The 22,294-nt window shown below is 35.6% G+C and overlaps 1 protein-coding gene across 2 annotated transcripts in view; it reads left to right on the top strand.

Annotated features, from left to right (window-relative positions):
* The window catches only part of Eml4 (EMAP like 4), a 121,217-nt gene that overhangs the window by 74,181 nt on the left and 24,742 nt on the right, over positions 1 to 22,294 (top strand). For both annotated transcript variants that reach the window (XM_042675397.1, XM_042675396.1), the window contains 9 exons: positions 2,299 to 2,368; positions 3,425 to 3,535; positions 5,647 to 5,742; positions 11,433 to 11,567; positions 11,683 to 11,818; positions 17,219 to 17,370; positions 19,265 to 19,390; positions 19,475 to 19,606; positions 20,309 to 20,376. In XM_042675397.1, the coding sequence (XP_042531331.1) occupies positions 2,299 to 2,368; positions 3,425 to 3,535; positions 5,647 to 5,742; positions 11,433 to 11,567; positions 11,683 to 11,818; positions 17,219 to 17,370; positions 19,265 to 19,390; positions 19,475 to 19,606; positions 20,309 to 20,376 (1,026 nt within the window). The remainder of the gene's footprint in view (positions 1 to 2,298; positions 2,369 to 3,424; positions 3,536 to 5,646; positions 5,743 to 11,432; positions 11,568 to 11,682; positions 11,819 to 17,218; positions 17,371 to 19,264; positions 19,391 to 19,474; positions 19,607 to 20,308; positions 20,377 to 22,294) is intronic.

The raw sequence follows: 22,294 nt of genomic DNA, 5'->3' as shown, positions 1-22,294 counted from the left end.
AAATTATTGCAACATTCTGATAGTTAAGGTTAGCTACAGCCTTACTATTTTTCAGTTGTAGTTAAAAACCACAGGTCAACATGCAGCCATATAAACAGAATAAGAAAGATGATACCTGGCATAGTGGTTCAAGCCTAGAATCCTGACACCCAAGAGTTTAATACTAGAGGATTGAAAATTCAAGGCTAAGTCTGAACTATGAAGCAGGACCCTGTCTCAAAACAAGCAAATACAAAAAAAGAAAAGAACGAGGTATCATGTGTTAATACAGACAAATCCCTAAGATATATTTCCAAGAACATATTAAAGAGTAGGAAAACGTTTGTTTTTCTACTGTGTTTGTAAGGAAATTCCAAGTAACAGCCATGGTTGTACATGCTTCTAATTCCAGCACTAAGGACACTAAAACGAGATTGAAAATTTGAGCTAGCATTAGCTACATAGAGGGACCAATTCCCCACTCAAAAAACACTAAAAAACAAAATGGGAATAGAAACATTAATCTTATCTTGGCTTTCACTTTTTAAAAAAAAAAAGTTCCTAGAATTATTTTAAAACTAATTATACAGTTGCCTTTGGAGGCTTAAGGTAGTGGGGAAGGGTGAATAAATGAAATATTAGCAGTTAAGACAGGAGGAAAAGAGGCTTTCTCAGTATATTTTTAAGATAGTGTTGGTATTTGAACCATGAAAAAAATATTACCTGCTTCAGAAATTGTAATTTAAAAAATTTGTTTGAAAAGATGTGAGCTAAATGTGATGAGGTGTTAATATATTAATTTTTTTGTTACTTTTAATGTAGTTGACCTCGGTGCAGGACATAAAAACTATTGAAGAGGAAAGAGAACTAAGGAAACACTGATAGATTTCTTAATAATCAAAGAAATACCATTTATACCAATCAAATTAGTAGAAAAAGAAATTTTCATTTGTTCGGTCATGGGACTTGAACTCTGGGCCTGAACATTGTCCCATAGCTCTTCAGCTCAAGGCTAGCACTCTACCACTTGAGCCATAACACCACTTCCAGTTTTCTGGTGGTTTATTGAAAATAAGAGTTTCACAATACCTTTCCTGTCTCCGCTGGCTTTGAACAGTGATGCTCAGATTTCAGCCTCCTGAATAGCTAAGATTACTGGTGTGAGCCACCGGTGCCCAGCTAGTAGAAAAATATTTTTAAAGAGAATTTTTTTTTTTTTGCAGTGCTGGAATTTGAACTCAGGACTTCATTTCTGTTTGGCTAAGATATATATGTATATATGGAGAAACTGGAATATTTTTATCTTCAACACTAATCTAGAAAATAATGAGCAATACATACTTCAGAAGGAAAAGTTATATTTTCAGTTATTCTACCATTTGTTTGCAAGATACAGAAAGATTCTAATACGGACAGGAAGACATTATTTATGTTTTTTTTTCATTTTGTTTTGTTTTTGCTAATCAGTTGTATGTTTACCATGGTCAGTTTGAGTACATTTCACTATTTTGCATTTTTATTTAAAAATTTCATGCCATAAATTTGATTCAAGAGTTTAGGATTAAAAATGTATTAAGCCATATGTGATGATACATGCCCATAATCCCAGCTACTTGGGAGGCAATAAGTTAACACATAGGGATTTTTATCTGTAATCCTAGCTATTTAGGGATCATGGGTAGAAAGATCTGTCTGAGGCTAGTCCCAGTCAAAAAGTATAGGACCCTATCTGAAAAACAAAGCAAGAGATTAGGGGAACCATTTCAATGACCTATCTAGTCATTGTTAGAGTTTAAACCCTAGTACTGCTCCCCACTATTTGCAACCCTCCACCCCCACCAAGTGTTAACTAATTAAAAGGTTGATGACAAAGTATTTGAGGTACTGCTAAGTTAATTTTTAGAAAAAAAGAAATGACCTAAAATATTAAGGCATCATTAATTACTAATATGTATAAGGATTATGTAGCAAGATGAAATGATGCATATTTTTAATATTAATAATACCAATATAATATTACACCTTGAATGAACCACCAAGAAACTTGAGCAAATGAAAACAGTTTAATTTGTTGCTATACAAAGTTGTGGATAAGTATTTGCTTAAAATAAAATGTTCCAGTAATTTGTTGATTAAGAAAGGAAAGTATATAGCTTCAGATAATTTAAATTTGTTTAATTTACTAAAGAAAATAAATAGGCCAAAGTGAGTTTTTAATAGCTAGAATCTTATTTGTTTGAAAAATGTTGATACAAAGGTACATTTCTGCTGTTTTACATGTTTCCTGTATTTAAAATTATTGTTGATGCTGCCTTTTAGCCTTGCTATACATCCTGACAAAATTAGGATCGCAACTGGACAGATAGCTGGAGTGGATAAAGATGGAAGGGTGAGCAGCACAGTTTTATGCATTCTATATCTAGTGATATTGATATTAGAATGGAATTTATTGTAATTTTAACCACAACTTACAATTTTCTGTTAAAATTTACTAAAGGATTTCTAGTGTAAGCAAGGAAAACAACATCAATATAGAATGTAAGGGAGTTTCAAAACACAAAAAGAATGTTACTAATTTTTTTTTCTAAAAAGTCTTTTTAAACTATAAAAATAGGAGGAGTAATATTCTGGTTAGATTTTTCTTTACATAGAATAACTTCTCAATGCTTATCTGAAGTTGCTTCAATTTTCCTTAGTCAATGAGATCTCTTGATTTGATGTATATGAGAGCTAATATCACTTAGCTTTTCAGTCACTATTCAATGTTAGTAAATTGGCCTGTAAAACATTTCTTATTTCTAAGATCAGCAGTGAATACTGATGACTTAATTAACCTAAGTGTGACTATATTCATGACATTTTCTATGAGTTCAGTTTTAAGGCATATTATTCAAAAATGAAGGGAATGTAAAAAGCAGAGTAGTGAAGCTGTGTGTGGTGGGTGACATCTGTAGTCCCAGCTCTATGAGAGATAAAACAGGAGTATCATTTATTTGAGACAAGTCCAGGCAATATAGTGGAATTATTTAAAAAATAATAAAATAACGATACCAACCAAAAAAAGAAAAGCATAGTTTCAGAGTAAATTTACCTGGGCTAGGCTCCTGACTACCTTTTTACAACAAGTAAAATTTGGTCAAGTTTCTTTATCTCAGTTTATTTATATATAAGATGATAGAGTACCTGTAGTTCTTAAGGTTATGAAAATGAAATGATTAGGTAACGTATGAGATACATAGAATAGTATGTGAAATGTAAATGCACAAATTAGTTGATGCTACTCTTACCACATATTTCCTTTAAAAAATAATCAAAGTTCTTTAAGTATGATTAGATATTTATCAATTCCTACCATCCCTAAAGACAGTAGACAGTTCTCTGTAGTAGCAGTATGTCTTTACATTTTCCTGAATATCAGTTAGTCCTATTGCCTTGTGTTTTGCAGCCTCTGCAGCCCCATGTCAGGGTGTGGGATTCAGTTAGTCTATGCACATTGCAAATTATTGGACTTGGAACTTTTGAGCGTGGAGTAGGATGCCTGGATTTTTCAAAAGCAGTAAGTAACACTTTTTAAAGAAGCAGTCAAGATGAACAAAGAATCAGGAAAAATATAAAAGCTTGGAGTTTTCTCTGTGTGTCTATTGAAAGATTAGGTATTAGCTATTTTTAATATTAGCTGTTGGTAAATGACTAGCATTTTAGCATGAAAACGAAATTTGGTTTTGATAGAATCAAGATACTAATAATACAGTGTAATGGTATGAAATGGTTGAAGGAAGATATACATAGCATATTGCAATTTAAAATGAGCAATAGTATGTGTTTTTTAATTAGCTTGAATCATAGAACAGATCTTTTTTTTCTTCCTCTTTTTTATTTTTAAGAGACTTCAGCAAAAATAATAATGGCTTTTCTCATTGCCATATTGTAGAGAAAAATAAACCCTTTTCTTTCCTAAAATCATATCTTGATTCTGAGTTGATAACAACATGGGTTTAAAACTTTGTGCCTGACAGTTTCATCTGGACTTTGAAGATTTGTTTTGAGAGGAAAGTAAGATATTTCTAAACATTTTGTTTTTTGAATTATATGTAATTATGATAAAGTATGAAAACCAACTATATTTTAAAATTTTGTACTTTTAAATTTCAAATATAAGTGCTCCTGGGTTTTATACTTCTAGGTATATTTGTGTATTCATACTATCTCTTCAGTTCTTAATTGTCTGAAGCTGTATTGTGAAATACAGAACAGAAAGATAAATTTGGGTGAATTTAGGAGTTTGCTAGCTTGAAGGCATGGAATATTGAGAGCTGAACAGGAATTAGGAGAAAGGAAGTATTTTCTCTACTTTTACCCCTAAAATCTCTATAGCAGGCATATTACCATGTTACTGTTCTTGTTGTTTCAATATTAAGACTATCTTGAGTTGCCCTATACAAACTTTTTTCCTAATTCAAAATTATTCTGATAAAGTCCAAAAAAATGATACAGCTTTTGGCCTTCTTTGTTACTTCTCTTCACCTCGATGTGTGTACAGAGACATTATGGGGCAGGGACCACACGTGCTACTACAATATCTACATCATCTTTTCTTTTTAAAAATTTTATAAAGATTTTTTTATTAGCAGCATATATTAGTTATCCAAGGAGGAGTTCATTGTGACTTTTTTTTGGGGGGGGGGGTCACTTGTGGGGCTTGAACTCTGGGCCTGGGCACTGTCCCTCAGCTCTTCAGCTCAAGGCTAGCACTCTACCGCTTGAGCCACAGTGCCACTTCCGGCTTTTTCTGCTTATGTGGTTCTGAGGAATCAAACCCAAGGCCCTCATGCATGCAAGGCAAGCACTCTACCGCTGAGCCACCTTCCCACCCCTCATTGTGACATTTCTATGCATACTTAACAGTATACCCTGATCAAACTTACTCCTATCTCTGTCTCATGGTTGTTTTTCTTAAACTTATTCAAATTGTGTGAATGAGAGCGATTACAGAAAAATAAATAGGAAAGGATTTAATGGCTAGGCATGATGGCACATACCAGTAATCCTAGTACTAGGGAGGCTAAGGTAGGGAAATTTGAGTTTGAAGCCAACCTGAGAAAATACAGCAAGACACTACCTCAAAAATCAAAAGAAAGTAAGAGATTTAGTTCTATTTTTATTTATTTTGTTACATATTATTGTAAGTCAGGTACATTGCACACAAAAAATGAAATCAGCAACCTTCTAACTTTAAGCTTGTTTCATCAAAAGTTTTCAAAAATTTCATTGGTAGAAAGTTTGTGAAATAATGTATATGTCTTTTCACCTATCATTAAGAAATAAAGTGTGTGGATATTTTCCAGCAGCAAGAAGAAAGCATAAAATGCTGAAAAGACTAGGAAATCTTCAAAAAGAATTATTTGCCATTGTTCAGTAATATAAGTAGCTAGATGGTAAGTGAAAATCAGCCAAGGAAAAGGGGAACTAAAAATAGAATCCTTTAAACATTCTCTATATTGCTGGAAGACCAGACCCCACCACAATTTCAACTATCAGTCTCTTCATTATATTTCAAAAAAACAAAATTTAAGGAATTTTTTATTGTTAACAGTTTTAAGAGCATGGTATGTCTTCCTTAGGATATTAATCTTACTGAATTTTTTAATGCCTTTGACTTTTGTTCAGGATTCAGGTGTTCATCTGTGTGTTATTGATGATTCCAATGAGCATATGCTTACTGTATGGGACTGGCAGAAAAAATCAAAAACTGCAGAAATAAAGGTAAACAGAAAGTTTTGTGTATTCTAGAGTATATTGCTTATTTGGCAGGTAATTAGAGTTATTTTCATATCCTTAAAGTGTAAGAGTAAGCCCACTGGCCAATTTCATCAAATTTCCTGATTTTTAAGTACTCTGTGCTTTATATGCTACAATTATAAAGATAAAATAAGCAACTTAAAGCAGTGTCTGTATTTCAGACATATGTTCTGAAATGCCAAAGTAGATGAATGTCTGTCGAATCTCAAAATTAAGACTAAGCAGTTTACTTGACTTTAATCAAATTTGCGATTTTATTCAATCTTTAAAGGTTTAGCCATCTAGAGGAAAATTTCAGCCTAAGAATATGGCTGACATAACTGAAGGGCGTATATAAAATAGAGACCTATTATGGAAAATACTATAGCATTTATAATTGTAATAGAATTGATTTGATTCCTTACTGTGAAATAAATCTATACCTTATAAGAGAAAAATATAAGTTAGCATTGCAGTTGAATTTGATGAGTTCGATAGGATAACAGAATAGCATTGTGTCCTTAAGTAATAGCTGCCCTCTCTTTTAGCTCTGTTATTTTATATTACTTTCAGGATTTCAGCCTTCTGGTCAAAAAGACATTTCAAGAATAAGTTAATTTTTTGAAACAAGTGGAATAGATTTGATTGTACTTGAAAGGAATATAAATCTTCAAAAAACCTCAAATTAAAAAAAAAAAAAACAAATGTTCTGGATGCTAGTGGCTCACTTCTATAATCCTAGCTATATTGTAGGCTGAAATCTGAGGATCATGGTTTGAAGCCAGCCAAGCCAGAACTCAAGCAGTATAGTACCAGCTCTTAAGTGGAAAAAGCCTAGCAAGAGTTCAAGCCCTGGTACTGACTCACAAAAACAAAAAGAATCCATAAATGAAGCCATAAGTTTCTAAACTTCATCATTCAGAATAATTTAACACTGAAATGTGCAGAACTTTTGCAGTTCTTTTTATTTTTTGGTCGGTTGTGGTGCTTGAACTCAGCTTGGGCACTGTCCTTGTGCTCTTCAGCGCAAGGTGAGCGCTCTACCACTTAAGCCATAGGGCCACTTCCAGTTTTCTAGTGGTTTATTGGAGATAAGAATCTCACGGACTTTCCTGCCCAGGCTGGCTTTGAACCTCGATCCTCAGATCTCAGCCTCCTGAGTAGGTAGGATTACAGGCTTGAGCCACCGGTGCCCAGCTTGTGCAGGACTTTTGATCTTTTGTAATAAAGTCTAGCAGATTAAATCTATGGGTTTGCTCCTGTTCACAATTCTTTCTTTTCTAGACAATAAACCATTAGTAATGCTCACAGTTCCTTTGTACCTCTTCTGGAGATAACATTAGTCCTTATCTGCTTAGTTGCCACATTGTTACCTCTAGTCCAGATTTTTCAGTTAAGCCAGTATTTCTAGTTGACTGATAGACATGTCTTTTGCCATAAGTCAGAATTGGCATTTTTAATCTGCTTGCTACGTTCTTAGCTCAGTTTTGCCTCACAGCAATTGAAACTGTGTTCCTTCTAGCAGCCAAGCTAGAAATCAGTGTCACTCATGACTCTTCCCCATCACTTTCAATCTGAGTAATCTAAACTCTGTCTTAAATGTCTGAATTATAACAGGCAACTTCAAAGCAAATAAAATTAATTTAATCCAAACAATTTATTTCTGTTTGGGGAAGAAAAGAAAGCCTTTAGTAAGCCTGTAACCTTAACTACTCAGGAGGCTGAGATCTGAGGATTACAGTTCTGCCAGCCAAGGCAGAAAAGTTTGAGGTTTTATCTCCAATTAACCACCAAAAAGTCAGAAGTGGAACTGTAGCTCAAGTAGTAGAACACTAGCCTTGAGCCAAGAAGCTTGGGGACAGCTGAATTCTAGCCAACACAAAAAAAGAAAGACCTTTAGTAAAGACTAGCAAGGTGTTTTATCTGAAATGACTTGGTTCAGGGGCTAGATGATTCAACTATCTCTTCTCCTTGTGTCTGCCTGTTTGTTGACCTTATTTTATCCTTATTGTATCTTAGCTTTAAGTCATGAAGATTTGTAAAACTGATAGGTAACTTTTAACTTATGTAAGTTTAAAATTGAGTTGACAGTTTAAAAACTTTACCACCAAAAGTTAAAGACTATTAATATTGCATAATTAAGTATAGAATACAGCATGGTAAAGATTTCAGTTCTCTTGAGTATTGTTCTATTTGACTTATCTATAGTCAAAAATCCCTGCATGAGTTTTTTATTAGTTGATGAACTTCACATTTTTGGAAATATCTAGTACACAAAATTAAAAGGAGAAACAATCTTGGAGGATTTAAGATTATCAAGATCTGTTATGTAATTGAGACACTGTCTTAATGATAGCAGAAAGAACAGTGAATATAGACAGTACACGTGGGAGTTACTTGATTTACAGCAACGCTAGTGCAGTGAGCAAAGATTATTCTGTGAGTAATGTTAGATTAATTGGTTATCTATATAGAGAAGAATTAATCTTGACTGATATTTTTGTGATAGCAATCACAAAAATCTGTTTTAGATTATAGATCTGAGAGTAAAGAGACCAAAAGCTTTAGCTGGGCACCAGTGGCTCACGCCTTGTAATCCTAGCTACTCAGGAGGTTGAGATCTGAGGATCGAGGTTCAGAGCTAGCCCAGGCAAGAAAGTCTGTGAGACTCTTGAAAACCGGAAGTGGTGCTGTGGCTCAAGTTGTAGAGCTCTAGCCTTGAGCTGAAGAGCTGAGGGACAGTGCCCAGGCCCAGAGTTCAAGCCCCATGACCAACAAAAAAACAACAAAAAACAAAGCTTTTAGAAGAAAAATGTAGGTCACTTTTATAAGCAGATTTCTTAAGCATGACAAAGTACTGTAAAAGCTATAAATGGGGAAATGAAAAGTATGTTGATGCATGGCTATAAATCCTAGCACTTGTGAGGTACAGGCAGGAGGACCACAAGTTCGAGCCAGGCTAAGCTTTCTAGTGCGAACTTTATTTTTTTAAAACAATTCCTTTCATCAAAAGTCATTGAAAAATGTGAGAAAATATTTTAATATGCATTTCCAATAAAGTACTCATTTTAAGAACTTAAGTACTTCAGTAAAGAAAAACTTCAGACCTTTCACAAAATATATCCAGGTAATAAGCATATGCAAAATGCTCAGCCTAATTAATTACCAAGAAAATTCAAATTAAATCCACAATGAAAAACCATTATGCACTTTCCAAAGTAGCTTATGAGATAAAGACAAATATATGAAGCAGGCACTGGTGGCTCATGGCTATAATCCTAGTTTCCTAGGAGGCTGAGATCTGAGCGTTGCAGTTCAAAGCCAGCTTGGGCAGTAAAGTCTGTGACTCTAGCTACTAGAAAACCCAAAGTGGTAGAGCACTAGCCTTGAGCAAAAAAAAGAGCTCTGGGACAGTGCCTAAGCCCCAGTTTTAAGCCCCTCAACTGACCAAAAAAAAAAGATATGAAGGTTGGTGAGGATGCAGAGTACGCAGAACTCTCACTGTTGCTGTGCATGTAAGTGTAGCCATTTAGGAAGCTACCTACCGACTCAGCATTTTCCTCTCATGGATGGATATAAGCCCAATAGAAACATACAAATTTGGCCGGGCAGTGGTAGCTCATGCCTGTAATCCTAGCTACTCAGGAGTCTGAGATCTGAGGATTGTGGTTCAAAGCAGGAAAGTTCGTGAGACTCTTATCTCCAATAAACTCAGAAAACTGGCACTGTGTCTCAAGTGGTAGAGTGCTCAGCTTGAGCTGAAAAGCTGAGGGACAGCATCTAGGCCAAGTTCAAGCCCCATGACTGACAAAAAAAGAAAAGAAAAAAAAAAACATACAAGTTTGCAAGAAGACAAGTGGCAGTGCTATTTATGATAGTCAAAACAGTGGAAATTACCCTAATCTAGTCAGCATAATGATAAAATAATACATTTTTAGTGGGGGGTTCCGGTCGTGGGTCCTGAACTCTGGGCCTGGGCACTGTCCCTCAGCTCTTCAGCTCAAGGCTAGCGCTCTACCACTTGAGCCACAGCACCACTTCTGGCTTTTTTCTTTTTCCTTATGTGGTGCTGAGGAATCAAACCCAGGGCCTCGAGCATGCAAGGCAAGCGCTCTACCACTGAGCCACCTTCCCAGACCCAAAATAATACATTTTTTATACAAAAGAGTACTATACATCAGTTAAACAAATTACAGCTACATGCCACTTACATGAGTGGATCTTACAAATACAGTTTTGAGAAAACAAGCTGAAAGTGAAGAACATTGTTTATAATTCCATTTAAACAGACAAAAACACGCTGTTTTGGTTAGTTAGAGGATAGTAACTGGAAAGGGGACCGAGTATTTCTGGTCCTAGTATTTCTGGTTTCATTGCTTATTTTTTCAGACTAAATTTAAGAACTTACACAAAATAGTTTCAATTATACAAGTCAGATTATGAGTACAATGCTTCTTGATCATTGTTACCCCTTCAACCTTCCTCCTTCAGTTTTGTTTTCTAATATTTTGTTTCTGGTTGTGTTCTGTTTCTAGCTTTATGAAAATATACATTGAAAATATACATTGTTCTTGTGTTTAATAATCCTAGTGGTTTTTTCCTGAATATATAAGAAATTAAAATAATCAACTAGGGCTGGGAATGTAGCTTGTGGTAGAATGCTTGCTTAGCCTGCAGGAAGCCCTGGGTTCGATTCCACAGTACCACATTAAAAAAACTGGAAGTAATGTTGAGGCTCAAGTGGTAGAGTGCTAGCTTTGAGCAAAAGAAGCTTGGGGACAGTATCTAGGCAGTGAGCTTAAGCCCCAGGTCTGCAAAACAAAAACAAAAACTATAAATCATAGACGTCTTCCAAACTCAAAGGTTTTATAAATAAATAGTATTAAAGGGAATATAGTATAAGAGCATCGAATTTTAGAGTACTTTTGAAATAGCACAAGAATGTTTTAAAATTCTTAATTACAAAACAAATCTGATACTTAATGTCTTTAGACCTAAAGCATATAAATATATGGATGCTTCAGTATTACATAGTTTCCAGCAAAAAAAAAAAAAATGCTCAATCTTTTTAAAAGGAGGATGATTTTTTTTTTGGAATGATAAAAAGTTTATATATTTAATTGCCAATTACATATAATTTTGGAGAACATAATATGGAAAGGAGATAGCACAGAACAAAAACTGTGTATTATGGATTGGTAATTGACTGTAATATTCTTTTTTTTTTTTTGTGAAAATACTGTACAGAGGGGTTACAATTACATGGGCAAGATAATGAGTACATTTCTTATCAAGCATTGTAGCCTCAAGGAGGATGATTTCTGCATACATTTTTCCTCTAAGCAAAGATGCTTAAACTCTCATCATAACAATTAGGTCTTTCTTTGTGTTATTGTACTTTTACATAAAACAGTTACTTTCTATTTATACTCAGATAAAAATACTTGTGCATAAAATGTAAAAGTAGTAAAGGAGAAAAATTATTTTTTCAATTTAATAAAACATCAAATTTTAATCTTTATTTTAAAAATCTAAAAATTTTTCAGGAAAATAAATCCTGGATAAAAGATATTTCCTTGAAATTGTTCCATTTCTCTGATTATCAGGAGCTATAATTGGTACTTGTTATCAAGAAGAATATACTATCATCTAAACTTTTATTTCTATTTTCATAGACAACAAATGAAGTTGTTTTGACTGTGGAGTTCCACCCAACAGATGCAAATACCATAATAACATGTGGCAAATCTCATATTTTTTTCTGGACCTGGAGTGGTAATTCACTAACAAGAAAACAGGGAATTTTTGGGGTAAATATCAGAAAGTTGTGACTTCCTTAACTATATAAAACTCTAATCTTTTTAAATTCTGTGAGCATCAAATCAGCATGCCAGATGGGAAACTGAAAATTCTTATTCATTGTAGAAATATGAAAAACCAAAATTTGTGCAGTGCTTAGCATTCTTGGGAAATGGAGATGTTCTTACTGGAGACTCGGGTGGAGTCATCCTTATATGGAGCAAAACTGCTGTCGAGCCAACACCTGGGAAGGGACCTAAAGGTAAGGTCTTCTCCTTTAAATTCATTCTCTAATAATTTACACATAATTCTGAAGATTGGCACAGCAGCATTTTGGGTTTTCCCCTGTTTACCTATCATACCCTAAGCACACTCAGGTCCTTACCTCTTTCTCTTTGGAGCCTCTGTATCCAAACATGGAAATCGGCCCCAGTCTGAGTAAAGGAATCCTTGTTATCCTGCTCAGAAAAAAAGACCCTGTCTCCTCCCCCAATAACCTGTCCCTGGAATAGAAAATATGACATTTGTAGTAGCAGTTTGAAAACTTTTTTTGGAGGGGGCTACTTGAGTTTGATTTCATGGCCCAGCATTTACTAACTAGGAGCTCTGCCACTTGAACAAGGTGGCTACTTTTTAGTTAAATTCTCACCTTTTTTTTTTTGGAAGGCCAGCTACTACAGTGATCCCCGTTTTTTGTTTTTTTGTTTCCATTTGTAGGGCTTGAACCAGGGCCTGGGCGCTGTCCCTGAGCCTCTTTGTGTTCAAGGCTAGTGCTCTGCCACTTGAGACTGGCACCACTTCTGGTTTTTGAGTAGTTAATTGGAGATAAGTCCCACAAGGCCTTTTCTTCTTGGGTTGGCTTCAAACTGAGATCCTTAGATCTCAGCTTTCTGAGTAGCAACAATTACAGGTGTGAGGCACCAGCACCTGGCTCCCCCTAATTTTTTTATTCCTGTCATAGCTTGGATGACAGACATGCACCACTCTCCTGACTTTTGAATGAGATGGAGATCTCTCAAACCTTTGCCCAGGCTGGCCATGAACTATGTTCTTCCCAGTCTCAGACTACTCTTGAGTAGCAGGGATTATAGGCACGAGCCCTACTAGCCCAGATTTGTCATTAATCTCACCTTTGGGTGTCAATATTAGAGTAAAATATTGAGTGTTATTAAAATACTATTTTCACTGAAATGTGGCATTTAAATTTGGCATCATAACTCTTATTCTGTGGGTTTTTAACTGGTGTTTAGGCATTATATACTAAGTTGTTTTAATATTTTCCATATCCATTCACCTAAACTTCTAAGCTTCATGGTTAAGTTGATTAGAAATGAATAAGTTGAGGCTGGGCGCCGGTGGCTCACGCCGGTAATCCTAGCTACTCAATGAGGTCTGAGGATCGCGGTTCAAAGCCAGCCCAGGCAGGAAAGTCCGTGAAACTCCTATCTCCAATAAACCATCAGAAAACCAGAAGTGGTGCTGTAGCTCAAAGTGGTACATCGCTCGCCTTGAGCTGAAGAGCCGAGGGTCAGCACTCAGGCCCAGAGTTCAAGCCCTACTACCTACCAAAAAAAAAAAAAAAGGAAAAAGAAAAAAGAAATGAATAAATTGAAAAGTAATATTAGCCAGACACATGATGTAGACCCTATAATCCTACCACTTGGGAAGCTATATGCAAGGTCCTGCATGTTTAAAAAAAAAGGAATTGATGAGGGGCTGGGAAGGTGGCTCAGTGGTAGAGCGCTTGCCTTGCATGCCTGAGGCCCTGGGTTCAATTCCTCAGCACCACATAAGCAAAAAGAAAAAAGCCAGAAGTTGTGCTGTGGCTCAAGTGGTAGAGCGCTAGCCTTGAGCTGAGGGGCAGTGCCCAGGCCCAGAGTTCAGGCCCCATGACCAGGACCCCCCTCCCCCCCAAAAAAATTGTATTGATGATTATCGACTTTTTTTGGGTTTAAAATCCATATAAATCAAAAGGATGGCAAAGGGAACAAAAGGTCATTAGAAAGTTAAAGCAGTTAAACTGCCTTTCTCACTTAATTACTCTTTTTTCTTTCTAAGCACATTTATTTGTTCGGTATCAGAAATGTCAGAAACAGCATGATATATGAAAATAGTAACTTTATTTCTTGACATAGTCTCCAACACTGAGCAAAGTTTGAGTGTAATATACCCTTGATTTGTGCTAATACCCTTGATTAATGTGCTGAGAAATGGGGATCAGGGAGAGGTTCTGAGGTATCTGTTTTAGTTTTTTACTGAAAAACTTGTAGCTTACTCTATATGCAGAAAAAGTCTGCATATGTCCAAACAGGAAACCCAGCCTTCTATATTTCAGAGCACATTGAAATTAATTCTTATGTTGTAGCTATTGTTATTAGGAACTTGTGTTTCTATGGCTTAGGGGTTTTCATTTCTCTAGGACTTAGAATTTAATGAATGCAGTGACAAAAAAATGCAAGTGTTGTACTAGTGCTATTAGGGTTTGAACTCAGGTCTAGGTAGGCAGATGTTGTGTCATGAATCATTTCAACTGTTTTTGCTGTTAGTTTTTTTAGGAGAGAGTCTCATTTCATTCGTAGGCCCAGGCTGAACTCCTATCTATGCTTCTCAGCATAGCTGTGATGAGAGGCCCTTGTCACTGCAAGTGGCAGAGAAAGCCATTATGCTTTCTTACTGACTAAATGACAAGTGTGCACCACTGTACCCATTATTGGTTGAAATGGAGTCTCACAAAGGCCAGCCTACGCCGGCCTTGAATCACAATCCCCCTATCTCCACCTAATACTATTTATGAAGTGGTAAAAGTATTTATTTCCTATGTACATGAAATGGTTTTAAATCTGTCCGTACCTGAAATAATCTTATAAATGGGGTAGCTACAGCACTGTTAAAATGTTCATTGTTCTTAAATCTTTGTCAGATTTCTCTAAGGTACTAAGAAACATCCATTTTATCTGCTCATCAAATAATCAGAATGGGCCAGTTGATGAGTACAACCTAAATTGCAGTATCTTCCTAACATTTGATTAGATATTTAGGCAGGCACAGAAAGCCCTCCAAGCATCTTCATTTATCTGGCAAGATAAACTTGCTTTTTAAGGGGGGGAAAAAAAGACAAGAAAGGAAAGATTTGTCCATGTGATTAAGCCTGGAAATATAGTAGGATTTTTTAACTTAGAGATAATTCTTTTTCATGGCAAGTATCTCAAATATTATTTGGCTCAAACTGGAATGTCAGAAATGTAGGCCAAAAGCAAACAATCTTTAGCTGGGTACCAGTGGCTTCCGCTAATAATCCTAGCTACTCAAGAGTCTGAGATCTGAGAGTCACAGTTCAAAGCCAGCTGGGGTAGGCAAGACCATTAAGTTCTTATTTCCAGTTAACCATCACGAAACTGGAAGTGGCACTGTGGCTCAAAGTAGTAGAGCACTAGCAATAAAAACTCAGGGCCAGCACCCATTTCAAGCCCCATGACCCAGGGATGGGCGGGAGAAGAAAGTCTTTGGCTATAAACTTGTTTTATAGGTAAATACTGTATAAAGAATCTTTTTTTAAAGCTAAATTAATGTTTGGGTTTCCTCAGGTAGTAACTGCAAGGATGAAAGGAGGAGGATGGGAATATGAGTTCATACAGTACATTCTTATTCCTGATGAGCATTTGTTCTTCAGTTTTATTTTCTAACAGTCCATCATTCTAACAGGGCCATAAAGGTTTTTTGACGTGTTTAGAAGAGTGGAAGGTTAAATTAACCACAGAAAAACTTTATTTTACTTTATTTTCCTGGAGAACTATGAAACTCCACACCTGCTTTTTGTTTCAGACTACTCATTACTTTGACCAGTATAGAGGGATAAGGCCTAAAATTTGCTTTGTATTTCCCTTTAGTTACAAACCTAAATAAAGCCAGCAATACTCTCAGAATGTCGTTTCTCTCAGTTACTCTTTCTTCTTGGGTACGTAAATAAAGTCAGGATAGTGATAATTAATTGTGTGGCTATCCTACCAAACACTTGGTATTGTTCAAAGTATTTTTAGATGATGAATGTTGATGTAAATGGAGGCAATTGACCTAACAGTGGGGTTTTTTTGGAAGTTGTCTTCCAGCTTAGCTGCATCAGACAAACTTTCTTCTCACTCCCCTGCAAAATCTACCCATCTATTAAGCATTCTAGTTTATAGTCAGCTGTAGTTATGTTTTCTTTTTTTTGCTCCCTCACCTTCCTTTTCCTCTTTTTTCATCGTCTTCTTTCTCTTTTTTAGAAAATGAATGGTTTCTAAACTTTTTTTGTTGTTGTTGGTCAAGGCTAGTGCTCTACCACTTGAATCACAGCACCACTTTTGGTTTTCTGGTGGTTTATTGGAGAGTCTCTGAGACTTAATTGCCTGGGCTGGCTTTGAACTGTGATCCTCAGATCTCAGTCTTCTGAGTAACTAGGATTACAGGTGTGAGCCACCAGCTCGCAGCAACTTTTTTTTTTAAGGAACCTAAAGATTTATTGAATGACTTTGGCTGTATTTAGGCAAGGTTCTACCTTCCTTTTCAAATCTGGTAATTTTGTATAGTAGCATCTTCCAGGAGGCTTTCCTTTTAACTCTAAAATCTTCTCTGGATAAACATGAATACCAAAGAAAAAGATCTGGATAGTGTAATTTCATCCCAACCTTAAGGAAAGGGAATGTGAAAGCTAGGCATAGTGCCTGATACACACTTGTTACCCAACTGATGCAGGAGGGTCATGGGGTTGGAAAAAACCTGGGTTGTGCTGGGCACCAGTGGCTCATGCCTATAATCCTAGCTATCCAGGAGGCTGAGACCTAAAGATCACAGAGCTTAACCTAATGTATGGGTTCTATTCCTGAGCTTTTTTGCTCAAGGCTAGTGATCTACCACTTGAGCCATAGTTCCACTTCTAGGTTTTTGGTGGTTAATTGAAGATGAGAGTTTCATATACTTTTCCTTCCCCAGTTGATTTTGAACTGTGATCCTTAGATCTCAGACTCCTGAGTAGCTAGGATTACAGACACGAGCCACTGGCACCTAGCCAGGTTGTATTTAAAATATGGAACTTCTTAGTGTTACCAGCCACTACTCAAGCATTCAGTGCCCATCTTTGCCCCAGTATTTCTTCCAGTCCTTTATATCTCAGCAGAAAAAAAAGGTAACTTTTCAGGTCAGCAATGAGTATTAAATGCTATGACTGTTTCCTCAGTAGGAAGCCAAATGTTTGTGCAGTTTCAGGTACACTGATAGGAACCTTGAAGTTTGGTCACAGTACTAGCTTGCTGTGGAATGCCATTACTGTACCTCTGCTGTTCTACAATCAGAACAGTAATCAAACAACGATGGCAGTGCATGAAGCTCTTGGGTTAAGACATATTTTTACCCTGTTGTCTATGCAGTTAATCACTACTTTAGCTTACTTATTTGTAAGATTTTGTAAAATATTTACAGAATAAATAAAATTGACATAAATGCAAAATATTTATATTCTTTATACCTATCTTTACAGAAAGCTTGCCAAGAATAGGTTTTTGTTATTCAGTCATTAATTTTTTAAGTATTCACTTTGAAGTTCTGCCACAGCTTTCTTCCACAAAGACACTAAAGTGTGATGAAAAGTGTTACATTAGTGTTTTCATTTATCTTCTCATCATCTTAGGTGTCTACCAAATCAGCAAACAAATCAAAGCTCATGATGGCAGTGTGTTCACACTTTGTCAGATGAGGAATGGGATGTTATTAACTGGAGGAGGAAAAGACAGAAAAATAATTTTATGGGATCATGATCTGAATCCTGAAAGAGAAATAGAGGTAAGGCTTAAAACCATTAAAGCCTCTGCACTCATGTTACAATAACGTACACTTTTCTAAAAGCTGAAACATGTTTTTGTTTCATTTCCTCTCCGTAGAAAAGTTTGTTATTGTACTAAATAGTTGGTTTTTAAGTAAAATAAGTTGAAAGAATAAAAGAAAAACAGTAAGGCAGACTGATTAATTTGCTTGTTTTACATGCTAAAGCCTTTTCTAATGACTTAAAAATATAACCACTTAACTTTAAAATTCAGCAAACAAGGCATTGAATATTGTATCTAAGTCCCAGTGTATACTAAGTGATGGATTTAATTTTAGATCTTGAAAGTAATCTTTAAACAGTAGGCTTAATGAGAACTGATTATCTGCATTGCATTGACTTCATGATCTGAACAGGTACAATAAGCTTAGTGAAAATTTGCTAAGTAATAGGAAGTCTCAGAAAATAAAATGATTAAGTATTAAGCTGAATGCTGGTGGCTCATACCTATAATCCTAACTGCTCAGGCTGAGATCTGAGGATCGTGGTTCAAAGCCAGAAAGTCCATGAGACTTTTATCTCCAGTTAACTACCAGAAAGCCAGAACTATGGCTCAGGTGGTAGAATGCTAACCTTGAGCAGAAAAGCTCATGGGTACCCAGGCCCTATATTCAACTCCTACAAATGACCAAAAAGAGAGAGAGTAGTATTTTGTCAACAATTCTTGAAGAACATACTGCACAGTTTACTCCTAAATTTTGTTCATTTGAAATTTGAATTTATGATCGGTGTTAGAATATATTACATTAAGATGTCTGCAGGGAATTAGTTCCATAATATTTTCTCCCCCATAATGGATATAAAAGTTTCTATGCTCAAGTTTCTTACTTAAAGTGGTCTACTAATTGCTTATAAACTGTACAACCTCATGTACTTAAATCATCTGTGCATTATATACAGTATCCAATAGAAATGTAAATGCTTGATAAAGAGTTTTTATGCTTTATTTTTTAGGACAAGGAAACAAGTCTTATATATACAGTATAGACAAGGGATTTTTTTTTCCTCCTATATTTTCAGTATACAATATAGGTATACACTCAACTGTGTGTTGAAATAAATACAGTCCCCACAAATAAAGAAGGCCATCTGTGTGTTGTTTTCAGTTTACAAAGAAATTTTACAAGTGTTATTTTTATATCTGGGTCTTTATAGCAATCAAGATAGGCCATACCTTATTACCCATGTTACAGATAAAGAATACTTTTCTAGTCTGAGTTACTTAAAGAACATCAGTAACAAAATCAAATCACATTTTTTATGTGCTCTAATAAAACTTACTCTTCTTCCTTACTTTTAGCCTGTAGCTCTTGAAATTATCTAAAATGTAAATTTGAAACTAACAGCAGTGAACTGGGAGCTAGACACTGATGGTTAATGTCTTTAATCCTAATTCAGGAAGCTGAGATCTGGAAAATCAAGGTTCGAAGCTTAAAAGTTCATGATACTTCATCTCCAAAATAACCAGCAAGAAGCCTAGCTGGATACGTGGCTTAAGTAGTAGAGCACCAGCTGAGCAAGCAAAGCAAGCGTGATGCCCTGAGTTCAAATTCTGGTACTGACAAAGAAAGAAAAAGAAGCTAGGGATGTAGCTCAGTGTCTGAGTGCTTGCCTAGCATATGGGAAACCTTAGATTCTATTCTTAGTACTGTAAAAAAAAAACAATGATTATTCAAAGAATGCTGGTTATAATTACAACTTATGTATAATGAAATGTAGTTGTAATATACACCTACCATATAATGTTCAGATTTTAGAATTCTTCCATTTATTACCCCATAACTGCTGAAATGCAGCCAGTGTTCAGGTAGTCATTGATACATATTAGTAACTTGACAAATTTATTTTTTCCAGGTTCCTGATCAGTATGGCACAATTAGAGCTGTTGCAGAAGGAAAAGCAGATCAATTTTTAGTAGGCACATCACGAAACTTTATTTTGAGGGCAACATTTAATGATGGTTTCCAAATAGAAGTACAGGTAAGCTATCTGATGTCAATGATTAACAGAATAATTTTGGTAATACTGTTTGATTCTTACACCAATGATATATTTCATTTTTAGGGTCATACAGATGAACTTTGGGGTCTTGCCACACATCCCTTTAAAGATTTGCTCTTGACATGTGCTCAGGACAGGCAGGTGTGCATGTGGAACTCAGCAGAACACAAGTTGGAATGGACCAGGCTTGTAGATGTGAGTGAAGCAAGATATGTTTAATAATTTCCCCACCAAAATTCCTGTTGTAGTCAGAAACAGCAAAGAACCAAGAATTGTCTTAAACCAAATTTTTTATGGTTTGGTGAAACAGTGAGGATAATTAGGCTTAGTATGAAATGAGTTCAAGGTATAACATGAGCTCACTTTAAAGAAACAAGTTGGCAAAACAAAAGTTTAATGCTTTGTGAGTTTCAGTATAAAAAGCATAAAGATTTAAAATATTTATCAGGCTTAGGTTGTTATGGACCTCTCGTGGTATTGAAGTTGGATTCAGTAAGTGCTGCTCACTAACAGACTCTCTTCTTTTTGATTGATCTCTCACTGTTTTCTCCCTGCCCTCTCCTACCCACATATGTACCTTTCTAGCCTAAAAGGTGTATACAGGTTCTTTGCATACTCTTAAAAAACTATACAAATGTGGACTATCCTTGTTATTCTGCTGCCTGGCCACAAGCTGGCTATCCTTTACTACCACCATTCTGCCAGCATGTCCCCTTCAGTTTCTCAAATTATTTATCCTCTGAATCCATGTGTGATTTCTCTTTGATTGCAATAAATGTGATCAGAATTCCATGTTTATATGAAATCAGTTATTATCAAAATTGTGTTTCCACTGTTCCTGTAGATCTAGAGAGACTTGCTCATGTACAGCCCAACAGCTCTCTGTCTCTGTTTTAGGAACCAGGACACTGTGCAGATTTTCATCCTAGTGGCACAGTGGTGGCCATAGGAACGCACTCAGGCAGGTAGGATCTTTGAATGAGCTGAGTAATCTGAAATGGTGGGATATTTAAACTGTTACTTAATCTGATCTAGAGAATAACTATTACGTGACACATTTAATGAGTTTGTTGCTTTTATCAGTTATATGTATTTAATTCATTCTTTACTGAGCACCTGTCATTTAATACATACAATTGTGAATATTCATGTGACATACAAAAACAAAAAAATTTTTGCCCCTGTGGATCCTTCATTTTTATGTGTGTTGAGAATGGAAGCAGTTTTTTAAGGTAATTAATTGTGTTATGAAATTTTAAGATCTATAGAAGAGGGAAGACAAATAAGTAGAGATGGAGACATTACAATTGAAAAATGATAAGCAGAGTAGGCAGACTTCATTCTTCTTTGTGATTCTCTTTAGAAATATCAGAAGATTTTTCTCTTTATTATCTTTTGTGCAGGAAAAGAATTGAAGTTGATAGAACCGAGTTGAACTTTTATGAATTATTTGTATTGTAGTTTTTTCTAGCCCATCCTCTTGAATGCTACACAGATACATAATAAAGGCATATTTCCTAAAGTCATTAATAACCTGTCGTGCAGACCTATTTGGTACCTTTCCAAGGTCATTAAGTAACATATGTTTATTGTCTAATCAAATTTGGTTTTCTAGAGTTTTTTGTTTTTTTTTTTAAGCAGGCTAAGGATGTAGCCCAGTGACAGAATGCTTGCCTACCATATATAAGATCTCCTGATTTGAGGGGCTGGGAAGGTGGCTCAGTGGCAGAGCGTTAGCCTTGAGCTGAAGAGCTGAGGGACAGTGCCCAGGCCCAGAGTTCAGGCCCCACGACCGGACCCAAAAAAAAATTTGATCCTCAGAATTGGAGAAAAAAAAAAAAAAAAGTCTTACTAGCTTTTTGTTTTGTTTTTAAAATTCAAAAATAGCAACTTTTCTTATTGGCTTTTTGGATGCCAGTTTACATATTTGGATATGAAAACATGCAAATTTATTCTCAAATCAGAATTATAGGAAAACAAGTCTTTAACAACCTGTGAATTGTAGCAAAAAATACTTTTGTACACATTAATACTGCTTACCAAAAACTTGATCTTATTTCATGTTCTTTATCCTGAATATTGTGGATACTTGATTCATTTTTTCAATAATGCCACCCAGCTTCTGCTAAAGACATCCCACCTTTTGTTAACTCTACAGTTTACCCTTTAGCACTTGAATTAAGCATATTAATTTTTACTTTGGTTTTTGAACACCAGTTTGATTTTGGGGAGGCGGATTTTTACAAAACTGTTGTATTTAAACCTTTGTGTGATCTGCTGTTTGACTGCCCTCAGTTTTGTAAAAATGTCTCCCAAAAAGCAAACTGGTATTTCATGCCTGTAATCCTAGTTTTGTAGGAAGCTGAGATCTGAGGGTGATGGTTCAAAGCCAGCCTGGTCAGGAAAGTCTGTGATTCCATCTCCAACTACTAGAAAACCAGAAGTGGACTCTGGTGGCTCAGAGTGGTAGAGTGCTAGCCTTGAGCAAAAAAAGAGGTCTGGGACAGACAGCGCCTAGTTGAGTTTGTCCATATCAACTGAGCTCAGTAATGAGTAAACAGAATATTTTATTTTGATATTTCTTTTGCTTTTAAAAAATATTTTTTTTACCAAGGTTGGTCAAAATCATATGTGGTAAATCTGTAAATAAGGGAGAACCATTCTTTTACCATGGAGTATCATCTTGATTGATAGTCTTTCATAAATGCCCTTTGTTGTGTTAAAAAAAGCTTTCTTCTCTCTGTGAGCATGTTTAAATATGAAATGATGTTGGATTCTATCAAATGCCTTGTCTGGTTCATTGAGATGATTTATTGGTCTTAACCCTTACTACATTGCATGTTACAAAGACATTAAATCAATCTAATAAAATCCTGGGATGAA

The sequence above is a fragment of the Dipodomys spectabilis genome, unplaced genomic scaffold (genome assembly GCF_019054845.1).
Source record: "Dipodomys spectabilis isolate Male_0828 unplaced genomic scaffold, ASM1905484v1 ptg000026l, whole genome shotgun sequence".
Taxonomy (NCBI): domain Eukaryota; kingdom Metazoa; phylum Chordata; class Mammalia; order Rodentia; family Heteromyidae; genus Dipodomys; species Dipodomys spectabilis.
Note: the sequence above shows the minus strand (reverse complement) of the source record. Positions and strands in the feature narration are given on the sequence as shown.